This window comes from Heterocephalus glaber, unplaced genomic scaffold (assembly GCF_053883595.1).
Source record: "Heterocephalus glaber isolate CG9 unplaced genomic scaffold, H.glaber_assembly_v1.0 deba00001543, whole genome shotgun sequence".
Lineage (NCBI taxonomy): Eukaryota > Metazoa > Chordata > Mammalia > Rodentia > Bathyergidae > Heterocephalus > Heterocephalus glaber.
Window position 1 is genome coordinate 5,277,775 of NW_028258336.1, and position 20,412 is coordinate 5,298,186.

The following is a 20,412-nucleotide window of genomic DNA, read 5'->3' on the forward strand; positions in this document are numbered from 1 at the left end:
AGGCCTAGGTAGTTTCTCTACCAAACACTGAAGCAGAAATAGTATTACCTATCCACAATATTACCTATTTTACAGACTATGGAAGAGAGAGAATCAATTCAGTTCATAAGGGCAGCACTACCATGATAACCAAACTGAACAACTAATGTAGAAAAAGAGAAAATTTCAGACCAATATCCTTTACGAGCAGAAGGGGAAAATCCCTGAATCAAGCAGTATCAACCAACATAAGGAAAGAATAATTCAACACAACAAAGTAAATTTTATTGTTGGAATGAACCCTGGCTCAATAACTGATAATGTTAATACTGAAAATTATTTTATCAAGTCACACAAAAAAAGCATCTGACAAAAATACAACACCTATTCATGATAAAAATTGCTCAGGTCTTTTTTTTTTTTTTTTTTGTATTGGGGATTGAGCTCAGGACCTTGCGCGTGCGAGGCTGGTAGTGGCACCACTAAGTTAAATCCCAGGCCCTCCATTCATGATAAAATTATCTCCAAACTAGGACTAGAAGTAAATTTCCCCAACCTGATAAAGAGCATCTTTAAAATACAAATGATATCAAACTGATGAAAGACTGATTGTGTTCCTGCTAACAACAGGAAAAACAGAAGGGCATCTGTTTTTATCATTTCTAATTAGCACTGTTCAAAGACTTCTAGCCAGTGTGGTAACACAAGAAAAAGAAAAACTTGCAGATTGGAAAGGCAGAAGTAAGGATGTGTTTATCTGCAGACAAAATCATCATGTAAGTAGAAAATCAAATGGTATCTTTAAAAATTCTACTTATAGGTGACAGTAGAAAGATTGTAGCGTGTAAGGTCTACATATAAACATCAATTGTACTTATGAATACTATAATGAATAAATGTAAATTGAAATTTAGTAAAAACGTATTATTTTCAAAAGCATTAAAATATGAATATTTAGAGGTAAATCTGACAAAAGATGTTAAAGACTTGTGCTCCCAACATTACAAAGTACAAAAATAAGATATAATTTTTTTTCTTTTAACACTGAGTGTACATTCATAAATCAAAAATTTCAAGAATAACAATAACTTCTTTCCCAAAGATGAAATCCCTAGGTACAAATCTAAATATGCACAGGTTCTTAACACTGAAATCTGAAAAATACTGAAGAAAGAAACTAAAGACCTAAATGAAAGGAAATATGTATCATTTTCATGGGTTAGAAAAGTCCAGACAGTGAAGGTTTCAATTCTTCCCAAGTTGATACAGAGTTAACACGATTCCAATTTAAATCCTACAGGATATTTGTAAATATAAACAGGCTCATTCTAAATTTTATAAAGAAAATCAAAGGAATTAAAATAGCTACAATGATTCTGAAAAAGAACTACAGAGTTGGAGGACTCAGCACCCTGTTTTATGAATTACTATAAAGCTCCACCAAACAAGAAAAAGGGCTATTGGCAAAAGAATAAAAATAAATATGAATTGAATGGAACAGAATGTCAAGAACTAGCCCCACACATATACATCCAATTGATTTTTTTATAGAATTGCAAAATCATTTCAATAGAAAAAGTAAATTGTTTTCAACAAATGTTGCCGGAACAATTGAGCATTATCTACTCAAAATAACAGACTCTGATTTAAATCTCACAGTTTATTTTAAAAATTAATTCAAAATAAATCATAGCTCTCAATATAAAACCTAAAACTATAAATATAAACTATAACCTAGGACAGTGATGGCAAACCTTTTAGAGCTTTCAATTATAGCAAACAGCCTGCCGAAGCATGCATGCCATAGGCTCACCACCAGTGACCTAGGATAAGGCAAAATTCATAGATATAGCACCAAAATTGGCTTAATTAAAATTAAACACATTTGCTCTACAAGAAAAAAAAAGAAAAAATTACACGCTACAGACTGGGAGAAAATATTTACAGATTACACATCCAATGCAACATTCATATTCAAAATATATAAAAAAGTCTCAAAATTGAATATGAAATAAATAACCTAATTGAAATGTATGCAAAATAACTGAAAGAGTATATATAACTAAAGAGTATATATAAATGAAAAACAAGCACATGAAAAATATTCAAAATCATTAGGAAAATGTAAATGAAAACCACAATGTGATAACACTAAATATCTACAATATTTGAAAAACTAAAATTAAAATATTGAGTATATCAGGTGTTTGCTTTCAAGGATGCACAGAAAATAGAAATTTCATACATTGCTGCTTGTAATGCAAATTGGAAAATAGTCGGACAGTTTTATATATTGTTAAATATACACTTACCATATGATCCAGCAATCCTACTCCTGAGCATTTACCCTAGAGAAATCAAAGTTACAAAAATATGTGCATTAATGCTTACAGGAGGTGTACCATAATTGCCAAAACATGGAACAAACTACATGTCCTTTTACAGCTGAATAGATAAACCATGGTTCATTCATACAATGGAGTACTATTGTTCTAAAAAAGAACAAACTATAATTATATGCATCAATTAGGATGAATCTCACAGGCAATCCTCTTGAGTAAAAGAAGTCAGTTCCAAAAGGTTACATGTTGTATAATTTTATTATATAACATTACTTTACAATATTATAATATTAGACAAAACCAAAATACTGGAAAACAACACTAGTTTCTGGGGAATAGGGATACATAAATGTGTGATTTTTAAAGGTATATAGCACAAAGGAATTTTGGGGATGAGTCTATGCCATATCTCCATTGTTTTGGTAACTATGAGTTTATATATATGTTTAAATCATAAAGCTATATGCCAGGAATAAGTAAATTTTATTGCATAATAATTAAAGGAAAAAACTACTCTGGATAAAAAAGAAGTTTGGTGGTTAAATGCAGGTCAGTACTATATCTTTCCCCAAAGCTGATCCTCAAATAACTTTTGCTGAGCAAAAATCTTGATACCTGGCTGTAGTTTCCTTTTCAAGACCAGCCTTCTTCACATAGCTAAGCTTTTAAAAATTAAATAACTCTCTATAGTGTTAATACTTTCTATTATAGTATATGCCATTGGATGATTTCCAGCTTACATAAAAATTCATTAAAAACGTCAAGTGAAAATAAGAAACTTGTTTCCTAATCAATTATTTGAAATTTTTTATATAATTATTAATAACTCCACAATGAAAAGTACAACACTGATAGGAAATGAAGACAAAAAAATGGAAAGATGTCTTACGTTCATGGATTGGAAAAAGTGATATTATTAAAATATTCATACTACCCAAATTGATCTGCTGATTCAATGTAATCCCTGTCAAATTACAAATGACATTCTTCACAGAAGTAGAAAGTCTTAAAGTGTACATGGAACTATAAAAAAAATAAATAAATAAACAAAAAACCAATACCTAAAGCAATCTTGAGTAAAAAGAACAAAGCAAAAGGCATTACACTCCCTGATTTCAAAATATAATACAAAGCTATAGTAATCAAAGTAGTATGGAAATGGTATAAGAACAGATATATAGACCAAAAAATCCAGAATAGAGTGCCAAGAAGTAAACCTATGTAAACCTACAGCCAAATGATTTTCGAAAAAGATGATAAGAATACACATTGGGAAAAGACTAGTCTCTTCAATAAATGGTCCTGGGAATACAGTTCTGGATATAAGAATGAAACTAGACCCCTATTTTTTACCATATACAGAAAGCAACTCAAGGTAGTTTAAAAACTTAAATGCAAGATCTGAAACTATGAAACTACTAGAAGAAAATACAGCTAAATGCTTCAGGACATCAGAAGGGTCAGACTTTGAAGACTCCAATAGCAAAAACAGATTGCATTATATTAAACTAAAAAGCTTCTGCACAGTAAAGAAAACAAGAGAATTAAGAGTTAACCTATTGAATGGAAGAAAATATTTACAAACTATACACCTAATGAGTGGTTGATATTCAGAAAATATAAAGGAACTCCAAAACATCAATAGCAACCCCCCCCAATAACCCAATTAAAAAATAGGTAATTGATGTAAACAGGCATTTCTTAAAGAAGGCATAAAAATATGAATAGGTACAAAACAAATGTGCAACCTCCCTATCAACAGAGAAATGCAAACCAAAACCACACTGAGATGTAATCTCATTCTTATAACACCAACTATATATACACAAATGGATAATAAAACGTTGGTAAGGAATTGAAGAAAATGGAACCCTTACATACTGTCCATGGGAACATAAATTATAGCCATTATAGAAGACAGTATGGAGATTTTTAAAAATAAATAAATAAATAGATAAATAAATAGAACTATCATATGATTTAGCAATCTCAATTAGTTTGTCCAAAGGAAATGAAATGAGTATGTTGAAGAGATATCTGCACTCCCATGTTTATCTAAGCACTATTCACAATACTAAAGAAATGGAAACAGCCTAAGTATTCATCAGTGGATAAACGAGTAATGAAAATGTGATATGTAAAACAGAATACTGTCAGCATAAAAAATGATGAATAAAATCGGAGGTCATTATATTTAAGTGAAGTAAGTCAGCTAAAGAAAGACAAATAGCAGGTGATCTCCCTTATATGTGGAATTTAAAAATGCTGATCTCAGAGTTTGAGAACAGAACAGTTGTCACTAGAGGCCAGAGGAAAGGAGGAAGGGAGTGATGGAATAAAAGTTATCAATGGGTACTAGGTTACAGTTAGACAGGAGAAATAAGTTCCAGGGTTTTACTGCACAGTAAGGAGACTATAGATAATGATAATGTACTGTATATTTCCAAAAAAATGTAAGAAGGAATTCTGAATGTTTTCATTATAAAGAAATGCAAATGTTTAAGATATAGATATGCTTACTCTTATTTGAATATCACAAAATGTGCACATATATCAAAACATCACATGATACCTGTAAATACATAAAATTTTTGTTTCAATTAAGAATATAAAATTTGAAAAAATTAATAATAGTAACTATTACTCTATATTTCATATCTTAGCTTTCTTATTAAAAAAGGAGGGTTATTTAGAGCTCTGAAGTAGGAGGATCACAAGCTCAAGCAAAGCCTGAACAACTTAGCAACTTAGGCCCTGTCTCAAAAAAAAAAATTTAAAAAGGACTGGGATTGTAGGTTAGTTTGAAGGCCCTATCTTCAATCCTTAGTACCTAAAAACAAAAAAGAAAAGGCAGAATCTGTATTGAAGTACTGACCCAAACAGTGCATAGTATCCCAAACAGGCATTTGACATGTTTACAGAATTTTTACTAAAAATGAAATGAGCTTCATAACTATGCCAATAATTTATCTTAGATGTTAACTCTTGCTAGGATTTGTCTTTTTCCTTGAATTAGTGAGATTGACTTTTTAAAATTATTATTATTGTTGTTGTTGTTGTTGTTAGCTGGTTGTGGTAGCACTCTAGAAGACAGAGGCAGGAAGAGCCCAAATTGGAGTCCAGCCTGGAAAAGGTAGTAACTTAGCTAGATTTTGCCTCAAAATTAAGAAATAAAAAGGACTGAGGAGGTGGCTCAGTACAAAGTCTTTTAGAATTTAATAATGGCATGAAATCACATCATCAACTCATGAAACTTTTAAGTTGCTCTGACTTTTTAATTTTTTGCTATTTTTTGTTTTCATATTATTATTATTGTTATTATTATTATTTTTTTTGCTAAGGAGACACTGGGAATTTATTTGCCTGTAGCTGCTATGCAACCAACCAAACCTACCAGGATTGTGCCATGTCACTCTCTACAGTGACCTGTGTTAAGACACATTAATTCTGATCAATTTGCTAAGCGGATGGGTCAAATCATATGTGTGAGGATGAATAAAAATAACTTCATCTGTATCAAAAAACCCCGAACTTTTCTCTTGTTTTGCACTAAACTGTATATAATAGAACATTCCTATGCTGAGGTTTTCAAAAGTACCTAATCCAAGCATAACATACATTTTTCAATGATATTATCCACATATATTAACAATATAGATTAAGTATAATTTTCATACTTTTAAATTCTTATTTGCTAGAGCTCTCTGCAGTGTTTTTAAAGTATTCCTTCTCAACATTCACTTAACATGATCATCTCCAATTTATCTAGGTATAAGATAAATTCTGAAATGTTTATATTTCACAGCTTCAATAAGATATAATATTAAGTGTATTAAAATGATGATAAACATATTCTTTTTTTACGTTTTATAAAATTTATGTCAGTATTACATTACACCATCACTTGCAAATAAACCAAATTGAAATGTTCTTATTAGCAACCAGTCAAAAATATTACAAAAATTATTTTTCATTCTACTCTGGAACTGAAAGATGAAAAAGCAACTTAATTTGAAGAATTGCAGTAATTTTATTTATTGACTCTATGACTAGCTTTATAAACCATAATAAGTTCATTTAATTATATTAAAAAAGAATGAACTATTATATGAATGGAAGCTTCCTATCTTTTAGTTCTGGGGACACTGTTAATATTCAATACATTAATAAGAACTATAATCTACTAATAATAATCAAATAATAAAGGCAATTTGCTAAAAAATGTTTACACAGAAACATTCTAGTCCTCACAGTTCCAAGTTTTCATAGCACCGTATTCATTTAGACATCATCTAACATTTGGTGTTCAGTCTTTCCATACATACCACCCTGGAACCTATTATTATAGTGCACACAAGTAGTTCAAATCATAGAGAAGGAAACTCTCCTACAAAACTATAGTAAAGGTAAATTACCTTTTAGATATTTCCCAAAAGTTAGCACAGTTAATCATATCTGGGTCATGTGAGCACAAAAGTAAATAAGGTTCTGTGGAAATATCCATTTAAAATAAATGTGATGAGAAGTGAATGAATTTAATACCTGATTGTATTTAGAAAAACAATTTTTCAACTTAATCTAATCTATATAGTCACTGCAAAACAATCACATAGTAAATTTAAAATGTTCATGACAAAGCAGTTTCAATACCACAAGATTAATGTTCTTCTAAAATATTACCAGAATTGGGAAAAACTGAGGAAAAAGAGGCTTTTTCTAAACATGTATGAAATATAGAAACCCGGTTATACATATTAATTATAATAGGGATACATGATTATCAAGTGTACCTTCAAAGAAATGTCATTTCAAAAATTAAAACCAGAGTTTTCTAATACAGATATTTAAAGTTAGCTCTATTCCCAAACCACAATATTCATAAATATAAAATTTTAAATAAACTCTTTTAAAAAATTACCTGCTTCTGTAGCCATCTTTCCTGCCTTCGTTGTTTCCTTCTTAGATTCCTCAACTTGCTTCTTTCTCTCTTATTGAGCCTCTGATTAATGTTGCCCAGTGAAAATTTATTGGCTGAACGCAGGAAGTCTAGAGGGTAAAGTTGCTCTTCTTGGTCCGAGGCCTCTAACATGCTCCTGCCAGCTGAAGGTAGATCCATCAGGAAGGTCAGGTTATTGCTATTAGTGTGGTCTGAGTACACTGAAGAAGCTTCTAGACCACACTGAAATTCTCCTCCTCTTTGTGTCTGGGACTCACGGGGAGCCACTGAAAATCTTTGTAGCAGCAAATCAGTATCAAAACTAGTTGGATTCTGAAAAGAACAGCTATTTTTATTAGACTGTAAAGGCAAGTCTGAAAGGTCAATAGGCTGTGTTACATTTAGCCTGGGATAGGCAGTAGTCTTAGTATGTATTTCATATAAAGTGGGTAATAAAGTTAGCTTCTCATTGATGTTCAGGTCCAAACTATGTGATTTTCTATGAAAAGCTCTTGTGGTGCATCTACCAGACACAAGCTGGGGAACAAAAAGCTGGTATTTTGAATCTGGTGCTTTGAAGAGCAATTTTTCATTCTTCATCTGAAAATACGTTGATCGCACCTCCAGGCAGAGTGCTTCCGTTAATCTTCCAAGGCCATTATTATTTTGGGCCATGTTTAAAAGCCTGCGATTTCTGTTTTTGGAGCCACCACCTGTCAGCAGAGTTTTCTTGTCACAACCTGACTGAATTCTAGGATGCGACATGTATTTCGGCAATGGTCTCATTAGTCTGTCTGCCTGTGTTGCTTGATAATGGGTCCGGCTCTTGGAGAGATATACAACTGCAAGCTGGCCACAGGAACATTTTGGAGTGCTGACAAAATTAAAGCCCCCTAAATGGGCCCCACAGAAAGGGCAATTCAGTTTTCCAATTGTCCACTGTGCCTATAGGTAATAAAGGAAAATAAAGACAATATTTCCATTATAAAGTTACCAAAGAGAATGTGAATTAAAAAAAGAAAAAGAAAAAGCTGACCACATGAAAGTTTTCTATGCTACAGAAAAGGATTGCTTTCTGTTTTCTGATTAGGAGACAGAACAGCAAATGGAAACAAGCCTTCCAATAAACAGAGATAAGCAGCCACAAAGTTCTAGAATGATACCATATTGAAAATCATGCCCAACCAAACAATACTCCTAAGAATTCCAAAAAAGAATCCCTTAAACAATAGGCTAAATATGGATATGCTGTGAACTAATGAAAATAACTCTATGGACCTAGGAAGCAAATCAGCCTAAAGAGCTTAATTTGCAAGTAAAATCTCACAGAAAAGTGTCTGTTTTGATACACTCCTTGCATACCAAGCACCAGGGGAGGGAACTTAACCCAACAAATAGAATAAAGCTTTTTCTGGCTTTTTATATACAACTAAAAGATATTGATTGCATACATCAGCACATTTTCTATAATCAGATTAAAAATTAATTATGAACCTGCTAAAAATGGTCTTTTCAACAGACAGTCTAGGACATTTAAAAGCAGTGAACTGGCACTCTCCCAGGAAATCATTACAATGTGATAATGGATGCAAGGGCTATCTACCAAATGTTACTTTGGTAGACAACAACAACAAAAGCTACTTAGTAGAAAAATGTTATTTGAAAATATTTTCCAAAAATAATATTACTTCTCCTTTTCTAAGACAAGTATTTTGCACTGGAAAAATAATTATACCGGGCTATTAAAAAATGTGAATTGCTATTCTTACAGTACTACATTGAAGATCTTTTAAAGTGTGCAATTTTAATTCTGATAATACCAATAAGTCATTATCTCTTTTTTTTACATGTCTACATGTGTATTTAAGAATGACACAAGATACTTCACTTAACAAATAATATTCATGATGCTGAGGACACAGTAATGACCAAAATGTAAAAATCTCTGATTTTATAAAGCATATATTCTGGGGTAACCAGGCAATCAACAAGATAAATAAGCTATATGTGTGTGTGGGTAACATACAAATATACATGTAATTATACATTTACATGTCATATATATTTGTATATAGTTATAACTAATGTATGTTACCTATAGTATACATGAGACTATGAAATATAGACAGGTATATAAAGCAGAGAAGGCAGAACTGGAATACAAATAGGGATAATGGAGTTAAGGGTATGGGTTGGGTACAGTTAACAAGTCAACCACACACGGTCTCTTTGAAAGTAAACAACAGAAAACAAGAAACAAATCAAGTTAGTATCTGTGCGAATAACATTCAAAGGGGGAATTCCAAGTATAAAATCTGAGGCAGAAAAGTACTTGGAGTGCTCCAACAATAGGGAAGAAGGCAGTAAGTGCAATCAAGAGTAACACAACTGTTGGGACTGGAGATTTAGCTCAGTGGTGCCACCGCCTGCCTCACAAGTGCAAGGTCCTGAGTTCGATCCCCAGTACCAAAAAAAAAAAAAGAAAAAAAAGAGTAAGTATTCATGTATCTTGAAACTACCTATCCAAGAAAAACAGCTCGAAAAAAGAACAAAAATATGCTGAACATTGTAATATTACCAATTTTAATCAGAATACAAATTTACCTTTTGTATTAAGTAATTTATCCATTCTGGAAGAGCTTCTATGTTCATGTGCCACACATGACAAAGATCTTGAATGTCAACAGAAGCATGTCTATCCTATTATATAAAAATATATTTTAGTAATCATCCATTCAGATTTTAGTACACAAATTTCATGTTTAAATAAAATTCAAAAACTAAAAATAAAATTTTAGCTAAAAAGCAAATACACTACTCTCCTTCTCTGGCTCCTATCATCAAAAACAAATCTATAAAGACCAAAATATATTGTCTTCAGGAAATAACTACTTATGATTTAAAAAAAAATAAAAAACCATCTATTTTATTTAAGTCATCAAGTAAAATTTTAAAATTTAGCAATGTTATTGAATGGACAAATCTAGTGCCCTGTTCTTTTTCTCCTTGCATGTGAGATAAATAGTGCCATTTATAGTAACTTTTCTAAGCCTTCACTCTCTGATTGTAGTTGATTTACCACTAACAAAATAAAAAAGTTGTTATACTCTCTATCAGGATACTACTCAATAAACATGCAGGTGGATGAAGAAGAGGAATGATAAGGTTTGGACACAATGCCCCCAAATGGGCCATCTTGACATACTCAAAAGCAGCAGAAACAGGAAGTTCTTTCAGGATATCCTCCTGCTCTTCTCAGTTGAAGGAAGTGGAAAATCTAGAAAGATTTTCTGATCTCCTCTGAAGCAGGTCATGAGACCATCAACCCCACCCTGCCATATCCAGAGGAAATAATCATTTCCTCTGCTAGCATTACTGCTAGGTAACTGCTAAGGTTCCTTCTGATCTATGAAATGGAAAGATCAGAAAGAATCTGAACAAACAGCCACGCTGGTTGTTATCACTGTATCATGTGTTCTTTGTCTTACCATATTCCTCCATGACTTTATGCTCTTACATCCAACCTAACATAAAAACACCCAAGTTTAACAATTTCTTCAGGTCTTCATTTCCTTATGAAGGTTTCTATGTCACATAACATTTACATTAAACATATACCTTGGATATTCTCTTGTTAATATATCCTTTATTATAGAGCTGTATACATGAACATAGGGTAAGTACAGAAAAAGACAGTTTCTCTCCCTTATAAGAATAATTGTGCAGGCAGGCTGCTAAAAAAGCTCAAACTAAATTCCAGTGAAGACCAACAAAAATCTGAAGGATAATTTCTTTCACTTTCTGAAGTAGATTTGTAGAAATAAATGCGATACACAACTTAGACCAAAATGACTTTCCAACATGTCAGAAAAATGCTGGCGTCATCAGGATAAGATATATCTCTTTCTACGTATGAGACCTTAGGCCAATGATTTTACTTCTATGGGTCTCAGTTTCTTAGCTGTAAATTACTGCTATATAACTATTAGGGTCTCTTCTGGATCTGAAAATTTCACTCTAAAAAATGAGAGATGTTGGTTGAGAGGAACAAAAAAAGTAAGATTTCTACCCACACAGTATTTCTCAGGATCAGATTTTACAGTAAATAGTGCTACAAGCTACCAAAACACAATTATGTACTTTCTCTCATCTATTTCCCAAGCAGTTGCCCAACTCATTACTGTAGATTTAAAAGATAACAAATAAGCAAATTTCTAAAAAATATTTCAGGGCTGGGGATTTAGCTCAGTGGTTTCGCACCCTGATGCGCAAGCGCAAGGACCCGAGTTTGATCCCCGGGTCAAAAAAAAAAAAATCTCAAGTCTGTATTCACAGTGATATGAAAGAACCTGTGCCTTAGGGCCAAGATCACCCAGAAATTCTAGATTTAATTTCCAAGTTTGGCTACTTTTGTCTTCCATCATTAGATCTTAAAGATACTAAAAGATGTCCAGATTTAGATAAGAGTTTTAGTATGATCTGTTTACATACTGGTAAGATCTATAAAGAAGTTATCTTAATCTAATTTCTTTCAGGCCAAAAGAACACAAGCACAAAGAAAAAATATTAAACTGTAAATTAAAAGGAAAGGGAACTTGGGTTATTGATATGTTGGGGCACATTCATCATTTAAAAACTGTACACAATAGTATTTTTATATACTAATATACTATGAACAATAATCAGTGGTAATTCAGGACTAATGGGTATTAAGTTACAATTAGATATGAACAAGTTCTGGTGTATCATTACACAGTAAGGAGACTACAGATAACAATAATGTATTATACATTTCAAAAAACTGGAAAATTATGAAAGTTGTATCATAAATAAATTATAAAGGTTTGAGTAGAAAGATATGTTTACTGGATTTATACAATATACACAAGCCTTGGAGGACCCCCCCCCCCCGCCAGGCATGCCCACCGGCGGCCAGTGCACCAGCCTGGGCGCGTGCAATAATAGCCTCCACCCCCCCACCCCCGCATCTGGCCTTTTGGCTGTGCAGCTACTTGGTTCCACGTGACAGGGGCACAGGGGGATATGAAGGCCATTGTCCTGAACTGCAGAAGTGAACAACAGAGAGAGGGCCACTCTCAGGCTCAATGATGAAAACTGAGGCCCACTGGAAAAGTGAAGAGAATCTCTGCAATAAAGGCACACCAGACCACCATACTTGGTAAGTCAGAGGGATCATCATCTCCCATCAGAACCTGGACTATCTTCAGGGGAAATGCAGCTGGAATATTCAAGAGAACCTTGCAGAGTTCAACCCTGCAGGAGGACAGGGAGCTCAACTTGGGACTTACAGCCAGAAATCTGCCTGAATCTCACGGGTCTGTGACTGGCTTACCGAGACTAATTGACTTATAACTGCACACTGCTGCCCACATTGTTTAGTGTGACAGGAGAGACATACCTGAAGGAGGCCATTCATTTTTATCTTTCATTTGTTATTTTCAAAATTACCACTATTTTTTTTGAGCTTACATTTTTTTCCTTCTTTTTCTACTCTTAAAATTTTTATCTCTTTTTTCTTTCTTTTCTTTATTCTATCTCTCTCTCCCTCACTCCCTTGCTGACACACATTCTTCTTCATCTCCCATTGTGTTCCTGTACTGGCCCAAATTCATATTTCTTCTTTATTTTTCTTTTCTTCTCTTTCTTTCTCTCACCTGTGTCCTCTGGTCTCATTGCTAAACTTCACCTACCTTCTACCTACCTATTCCACCCTCCCCAACTCCTTCTAACTCCCCATCATGAAGGGCAAAGTTGCTATGTTGAAGAGTTTATTCACCAAAAACATATGTTCGGTTGGTTCTTGATTTTGATTTAATTCACACAGTTAAAGGTGATAGATTAGTAACTACCACAAATTGTCATTTTTCTAAAAGGTATTTGATGCTATGGTGTTGCTGATTGTATCACTTGGGCTGAGATGTTGTGATTGATCTAATCAGTTGTCCTTCCTGGTATAATGAAAATGAGATAGCCTCAGAGCCATTAGAGACTCAAAACCTAAAGACTTGCTATATCTGGAAGACACCTCTGAGAAGCAATCATTCCATAAGGGTTCTAAATACATTAACAAAGATATTTACAATAAGCAACTTCAAAGTATCAAGCCAGGAACTAAAGCAAGGACAGTACCAAAAACAAAAATGAGAAGACATTTAAGCAAGGCACAAACTCAGACTTCCACGCCACAAAAGGCAAATTCTGGGGGAAATGAGGTGGAAAACTCTGATAATCAACCACCTGGACACCCTGAACTGATAGTACAGGAAGTAACAAAACAGATGAATGAGGCTCTAGAAAAATTCAAAGAAGAAATAATCTCCCAGATAACTACAGAGATGGTGAGCAGAGTGAAAGACATGATAAGAGGATCTAGAACAGAAACAGATAAAAAAATAGATGAGCTCAGAACCATACTAGAAGCCATGAATGCCCAGCATAAGAAAGAAATGGAAACCATGATCGCCCAACATAAGAAAGAAATGGAATTCATGAAACAGATTCAAACAGATATTCAGGAGATTAAAAACTCCATTGAAAGCATGGAGAGCAGATGAAGGGAATCTGAAGATAGAATATCAGATATAGAAGACAGGATTGCAGTGAAGGACCATGAAGGCAGAGATTTCTTAAAAATACTATGGGATCATGAGAAATCAATCCAGCAACTGCTACATGATGCAAAGAAGAATAACATAAGACTGATAGGAGTCCACGAATAAACAGGAGAAAGTACAACTGACATAAAAAACTGTTCACAGAAGTAATAGTAGAAAACTTCCCAGACAGAGGTTGAGAATTGGACATACAGATAAGTGAGGCATATAGAACTCCAAGTAGCCATGATCCAAAAAAAATCTACAGATAGACAGATAACAGTCACGATGCCAGAAACTCAACAAGAAAAAAATCCTACAGGCAGAGAAAAGAAACAACTCACCTACAAAGAAAAGGCGATCAGAATCCTGGGAAATTTCTCAACACAAACCTGCAAATCAAGGAGAGCCTGGAGTGAAGTATTTCAAGCTCTAAAAGAAAATAACTTCAACCTAGACTATTGTATCCTGAAAAATTATCTTTCAAAATCGATGGGGAAATTAGATACTTCCATGACAAAGAACACTGGAGAAATTTCATAAACACCAAACCAGCATACCAAACAATTTTAAGCAATATCCTAGAAAAATACAATGAAGATCACAACTCCATGAGGCTCAACAGAGGGAAGCCACCAGGCAAGGTAAGAAACTAAAGGGAAAGGGGGAAAAATAAGAAACAAAAGACTCAATAAGAGTAAAACATGATGACAAGGATGAGTCAATATCTATCAACCATAACTATCAATGTTAATGGCCTCAATTTACCAATCAAAAGAAAGAGACTGACAGAATAGATTAAGAACCAAAATCCAGCAATATGCTATATACAAGAAATACACCTAACTCAAAAGGAAATTCATAGACTGAAAGTAAAAGGATGGAAAACAGTTCTCCACACCACAGGAACCCAGAAAAAGGCAGGGGTAGCAATCTTATATGCAGACAAAGTAGATTTCAAACCAAACCAAAATGAATTAAGAGAGACAAAGATGGTCACTATATCCTTGTGAAGGGAACAATCCAAGAGGAAGAGATGACAATCATAAACATATATGAAAACATGAATGCCCCCAACTATGCAATACAAATATTAATGGACATGAAAAACCAAATAAACACTAATACAATTGTAGTTGGGGACTTCAATACCCCACTATCACAAATAGACAGATCATCTAGACAAAAAGTCAACAACAAAATTCCAGAACTGAACCAAGCTATTGAACAAATGGACTTAATACATGTTTACAGTGTTCTACCCCACAAAATCAGAATACACATTCTTTTCAGCTGCACATGGGTCATTCTCCAAAATAGACCACATGCTAGCTCATAGGATATGTCTAAGTAAATGTAAAAGAATTGCAGTTATGGCCTGTATATTAACAGACCCTAGTGCAATAAAATTGGAGATCTATAACATAAGAAACCGCAAAACTCCCACAAACACATGGAAATTGAATAACACTCTCCTGAACAACCAATGGGTCACAGAGGAAATTAAACAAGAAATTAGACAGTTTCTAAAAGTAAATGATAATGCCAGTACAACATACAGGAATATACGGGACACAATGAAAGCAGTTCCAAGAAGGACCTTCATAGCAGCAAATCCCCATATTAGGAAAAAAGAGAGAACTCAAACAAATAACCTAATACAGAAACTCAAGCTCCTAGAAAAAGAAGAGCATAACAAACCCAAAGCTCATGCAAGAGAGGAAATTATAAAGATCAGAGCAGAAATCAAATGGACACTAAGAGGATGATACAAAAAATCAATGAATCAGAGTTGGGTTTTTTTGAAGAATAAATAAAATCGATAAACCCTTAGCCAACCTTATCAAAAAAGGAAAGGAAAGGCTCAAATCCATGCAATTAAGAATGAAAAAGGTGATGTCACAACAGACCAAGCAGAAATCCAGAGGATCATCAATACCTACTTTGAGAGCCTGTACTCTAATAAAATGGAAAACACAGAAAAATGGACAGATCCCTAGATACATATGAACTGTCAAAGTTAAATGAAGAAGATATAGAAATTCTAAACACCCCAATGAGTGAAACTGAAAATGTAGTAAAAAATATACCAACAAAGGAGGGCCCAAGTCCTGATGGCTTTACTGCTGAATTCTACAAGATATTTAAAGATGAACTACCGCCATTACTCTTTAAACTCATCAAGGAAATTGAAAGGGAAGCAGGGCTTCCAAATTCACTCCTGGAAGCAAGTGTTACTTTGATTCCAAAACCAGGGAAAGACCCAACCCAAAAAGAGAACTACAGACCAATCTCCCTAATGAACGTAGATGCAAAAATCCTCAACAGGATACTGGTAACAGAATAAGAATGTCATCAAGAAGATTATACACCCTGACCAAGTCAGATTTCTCCCAGGGATGCAAGGATGGTTCAACATTCGTAAATCAATAAATGTAATACACTATATTAACAGAGTCAAGTACAAAAACCATATGATCATCTTAATAGATGCAGATAGGCATTTGACAAAATCCAATACCCATTCATGATAAAAACCCTACAGAAAATTGGAAGAGAAGGTCTTTATCTCAACCTGATTAAAACTATCTACAAAAAACCAACAGCCAATGTAATACTAAATGGTCAAAAACTGAAAACTTTCACGCTAAAATCAGGAAAAAGACAAGGATGTCCACTATCACCATTCCTGTTCAATATAGTTCTGGAAACATTAGCCACAGCAATTAGACTACAGAAAGAAATGAAAGGAATAAAGATAGGAAAGGAAGAAGTGAAACTGTCATTATTTGCTGATGATATAATACTTTACATAGAAGACCCAAAAAATTCTGCAAAAAGACTTCTAGACTTAATTGACAGATTCAGTGGAGTAGCTGGATACAAGGTCAACACTCAAAAACCAATAGCCTTCTTGTACACAAATAATAGATGCACTGACAGAGAAATTAGGGAAACAATTCCTTTTACAATTGCATCCAAAAAATGAAATATCTAGGAATCAATCTAACAAAGGAAGAAAAGACCTCTACACTGAAAACTACAGCATTCTGAAAAAAACAGATAGAAGAGGATATAAGAAAATGGAAAGATATCCCTTGCTCCTGGGTAGGAAGAACCAATATAGTGAAAATGGCCATACTTCCAAAACTACTATATAGATTTAATGTAATCCCAACTGAAATTCCAACAATATATTTCACAGAACTAGAGAAAACAATCCAAAAATTCATTTGGAACTCGAAGAGACCTAGAATAGCAAAAGCAATTCTGGGCAACAGAGATATGGCTAGGGGTATCACAATCCCCAACTTGAAACTATACTACAAAGCTACTGTGATAAAAACAGCATGGTACTGGCAAAGAAACAGACCTGAGGATCAGTGAAATAGATTAGAAGATCCAGAAACAACTCCAGACATACTCAGCCACCTCATCTTTGACAAAGAAGCCAACCACCATCATTGGAGGAAAGATAGCCTATTTCATAAATGGTGGAAAAACTGGATTTCCACCTGCCAAAGATTAAAACTAGACCCATATCTATCACCATGCACTAAACTAAGATCGAAGTGGATTAAAGATCTAAATTTTAAGAAACACTAAACTTGCTGGAAAATAAGTTAGGTAGAACTCTTGAAGACATTGGTATAGGAAAAGATTTTATGAACAAAACCTCAATAGTACGGGAAGTAGCACAAAGAATCAACAACTGGGATTTCATCTTACTAAAAGCTTCTGCACTGCATGAGAAACCAACAACAGAGCTAAGAGACAACCTACAATGTGGGAAAAAAATTTTAGCAGCTGTACCTTAGACAAAGGACTACTATCTAGAATATATTAAAAACTGAAAAAAAGCAGACCCCCTAAATTCAAAGACCCAATTCAAAAATGGGCATCTGAAATGAACAGACATTTCTCAGACAAAGACATAAAAGCAGCAAATAAATATAGGAAAAAATGTTCAACATCACTGGTCATTCGAGAGATGTAAATGAAAACAATACTGAGATTCACCTCACCGCACAAAGAATGGCTGCTAAGAAATCAACCAATAACAAAGGCCAGTGGGAGTGTAGGGAGAAAGGAACCCTTCTCCATTGTAGGTGGGAGTTCAGACTGGTGCAACTACTGTGGAAATCAGTATGAAGATACCTCAAAGAACTAGGGCTAGAGGTCCCATTTGACCCAGCTATTCCCCTGCTGGCTATCTTCCCAAAAGAATTAAAAGAATCATACCACAGAGATATATGTGCACCCATGTTTATAGCGGCACAGTTTGTAATAGCTAAAGCTTGGAAACAACCCAAGTGCCCATCAACTGGAAACTGGATAAAGAAAATGTGGGGTTTTTTTTATAAAATGGAGTACTACTCAGCCATAAAGAACGAGAAACTAGAGACATTTATAGCTAAATGGATGAATATTGAGGACATATTCTTAAGTGAAATAAATAGGACACACATGTGTAAATACCAAATAGTTTCTCTAGTATGAGAAACTGAAAATGTAAATAAGGATTAAAATGATTAAATCGAATAGATAATGTGAAATAGGAAGAAAAGGTCCAAATGGGGAGGAGTTGTGGGAGGGGAAGGGGAAAGGAAAGAAGGGAATGGAAAAATTATGAAAAAAGAAAAAAAAATGGAAACAAAGTCTATGTAAATAAGGAAGGGTGGAGCGGGTGAAGGATGCACAGATAATGGGGAAAAAATAAGAACCAAGATACGTCATGTACAGGTACAAGCACCCAATGATAAATATAAATGTATTATATACCTAAAATATACCAATAAAAGAATTTAAAAGAAAAAAAAGATATACACAAGTCTTAAAACATCATGTTATTCCCATCAATATGTACAACTTTTATATTAGGTATCAAATAAAAATTAATGTAATTAATAAAAAAGAAAAATAAAGGCTTTACGTTTTTTCAATTCTAATCTTTCAAAAATCCTACAAAACAGGCTGAAAATATTTCAATGACAAATAAAAGGTATCTTGGGAAAGGTTATATAGTTAGCTAAAGAAAATTCAGTCATATCCACAAGGACTAAACTCCAATTCTGCCTAACAGACTAGAATTCTTCCAACTTCGCATGTCAAAATTGAGAATGAGAGAGGACCAGACAAGTTCCTGGAAATTTGAAGAGGACATCACTGAATAGGGGCAAAGTTAAGAAAACAGGAAGAGATGCTAGAAAAAGTCTCTAGCTCAATCATTTATGGTTCCCTAACAGGTCTCCTCACAACAGAACCAAGAAAACATGCAAAGTTTTATCTTATTGTATTTTCTGATACAATGATATAAGGGAAAATATAGGCAATGGTGAGAATGTATTATAATCTATTCTCCTATCACACCACCGAACCTACAGAAAATATATTTTAAGAAAGGAAAAATAGCTAATGTAGAAAATATAAATGGACAGTTTTCAATGAGATTGTGAGGAATTTAACAATAGATAATGAGGAAAAAAACACAGCATATTGTATTTAAGTACATAATAGATGAGAAAATAACACAAAGAATGGCTCATACCACAATGGTAAAAATTGGAAGTAAAAAGGGGTCTTGGGGAAAAAGATTAGGGGCTGAGTTGATATTTGTCTGTATCTAGGGCACAGTAACATTTTTAATGGAAAGAGAGCACCATCCTAAGGTGGCTGGAAGAGTCTGAAATAAATTGATATGATTTGCAGAAAATCCAGATGAACTGTTGAGGACCAAACTCTGCTCTTACTGAAAACAGCATCACACCCAATAATGAGAATATAGGTGTTTGCAATAAAAATATGATAAAGTCTAACATATACTGTTTAAAAAAACATGAAAAAGAAATAAACAGTGCTACACATCATATAATGGTTACGATTACATGAGCATGCATATAATGGTCAAAACTAATTGAAGTGTATATTTTTATTTGTAAATTACATTCTAATAACACTGGTAAAAAAAATAACAGGTAAAATATCCTTAAAGAACAGTGACAAAGAAACACTTACAAATCATAAGATTTTAATCTTCATTTCTCCCTCAATTGGGAAAAATTAATCCTTACTACTTCATATACACTATAAAAAATTCTGAAAAAGGTCATCACCTTTTTGTATGTGTATCTTGGAAAATCAGGGTGAAATATAAATATAAATTGAATTACATAAAAACAGACTTTTTAAAAAGTTGTTTAGACTTTTCCTTAATATTTGAAGAATTTAAGATCTCTGGGGAATTCTATCAAAAACGCATTTGAAGCGGGACCTCTAAGTGATTTATTAATTCTTAGAATGGGCAAAAGGGTGCATTCAGTGCAGGTCTGTGAAAGCGTAAATATACGACAGACTAGTAAATCTTTTGTAAAGTATCTGCTAATGGCTTGAAGTAAACTGGTCTGCTATAGGATTCAGATTTTTTTTTTTTGGTACCGGGGACTGAGCTTGGGTCTTTGCGCTTGCTCAGCAGGTGGTGAAACCACTGAGCTAAATCCCCGGCCCAGAATTCAGATTTTAATAGTTGTTTTTAATTTGCTAA

At 33.7% G+C, this 20,412-nt stretch overlaps 1 protein-coding gene across 10 annotated transcripts in view; it reads right to left on the reverse strand.

The window, feature by feature from the left end:
• The window catches only part of Rnf180 (ring finger protein 180), a 198,874-nt gene that overhangs the window by 102,927 nt on the left and 75,535 nt on the right, over positions 1–20,412 (reverse strand). For 7 of the 10 annotated variants that reach the window (XM_087189565.1, XM_087189567.1, XM_004862880.4 and 4 more), the window contains exons 3-5: positions 9,862–9,957; positions 7,240–8,202; positions 2,292–2,327 (exon numbers count right to left, since the gene is read on the reverse strand). In XM_087189565.1, the coding sequence (XP_087045691.1) occupies positions 2,292–2,327; positions 7,240–8,202; positions 9,862–9,957 (1,095 nt within the window). The remainder of the gene's footprint in view (positions 1–2,291; positions 2,328–7,239; positions 8,203–9,861; positions 9,958–20,412) is intronic. The other 3 variants (XM_087189570.1, XM_004862881.4, XM_087189563.1) reach the window with 1 other exon arrangement.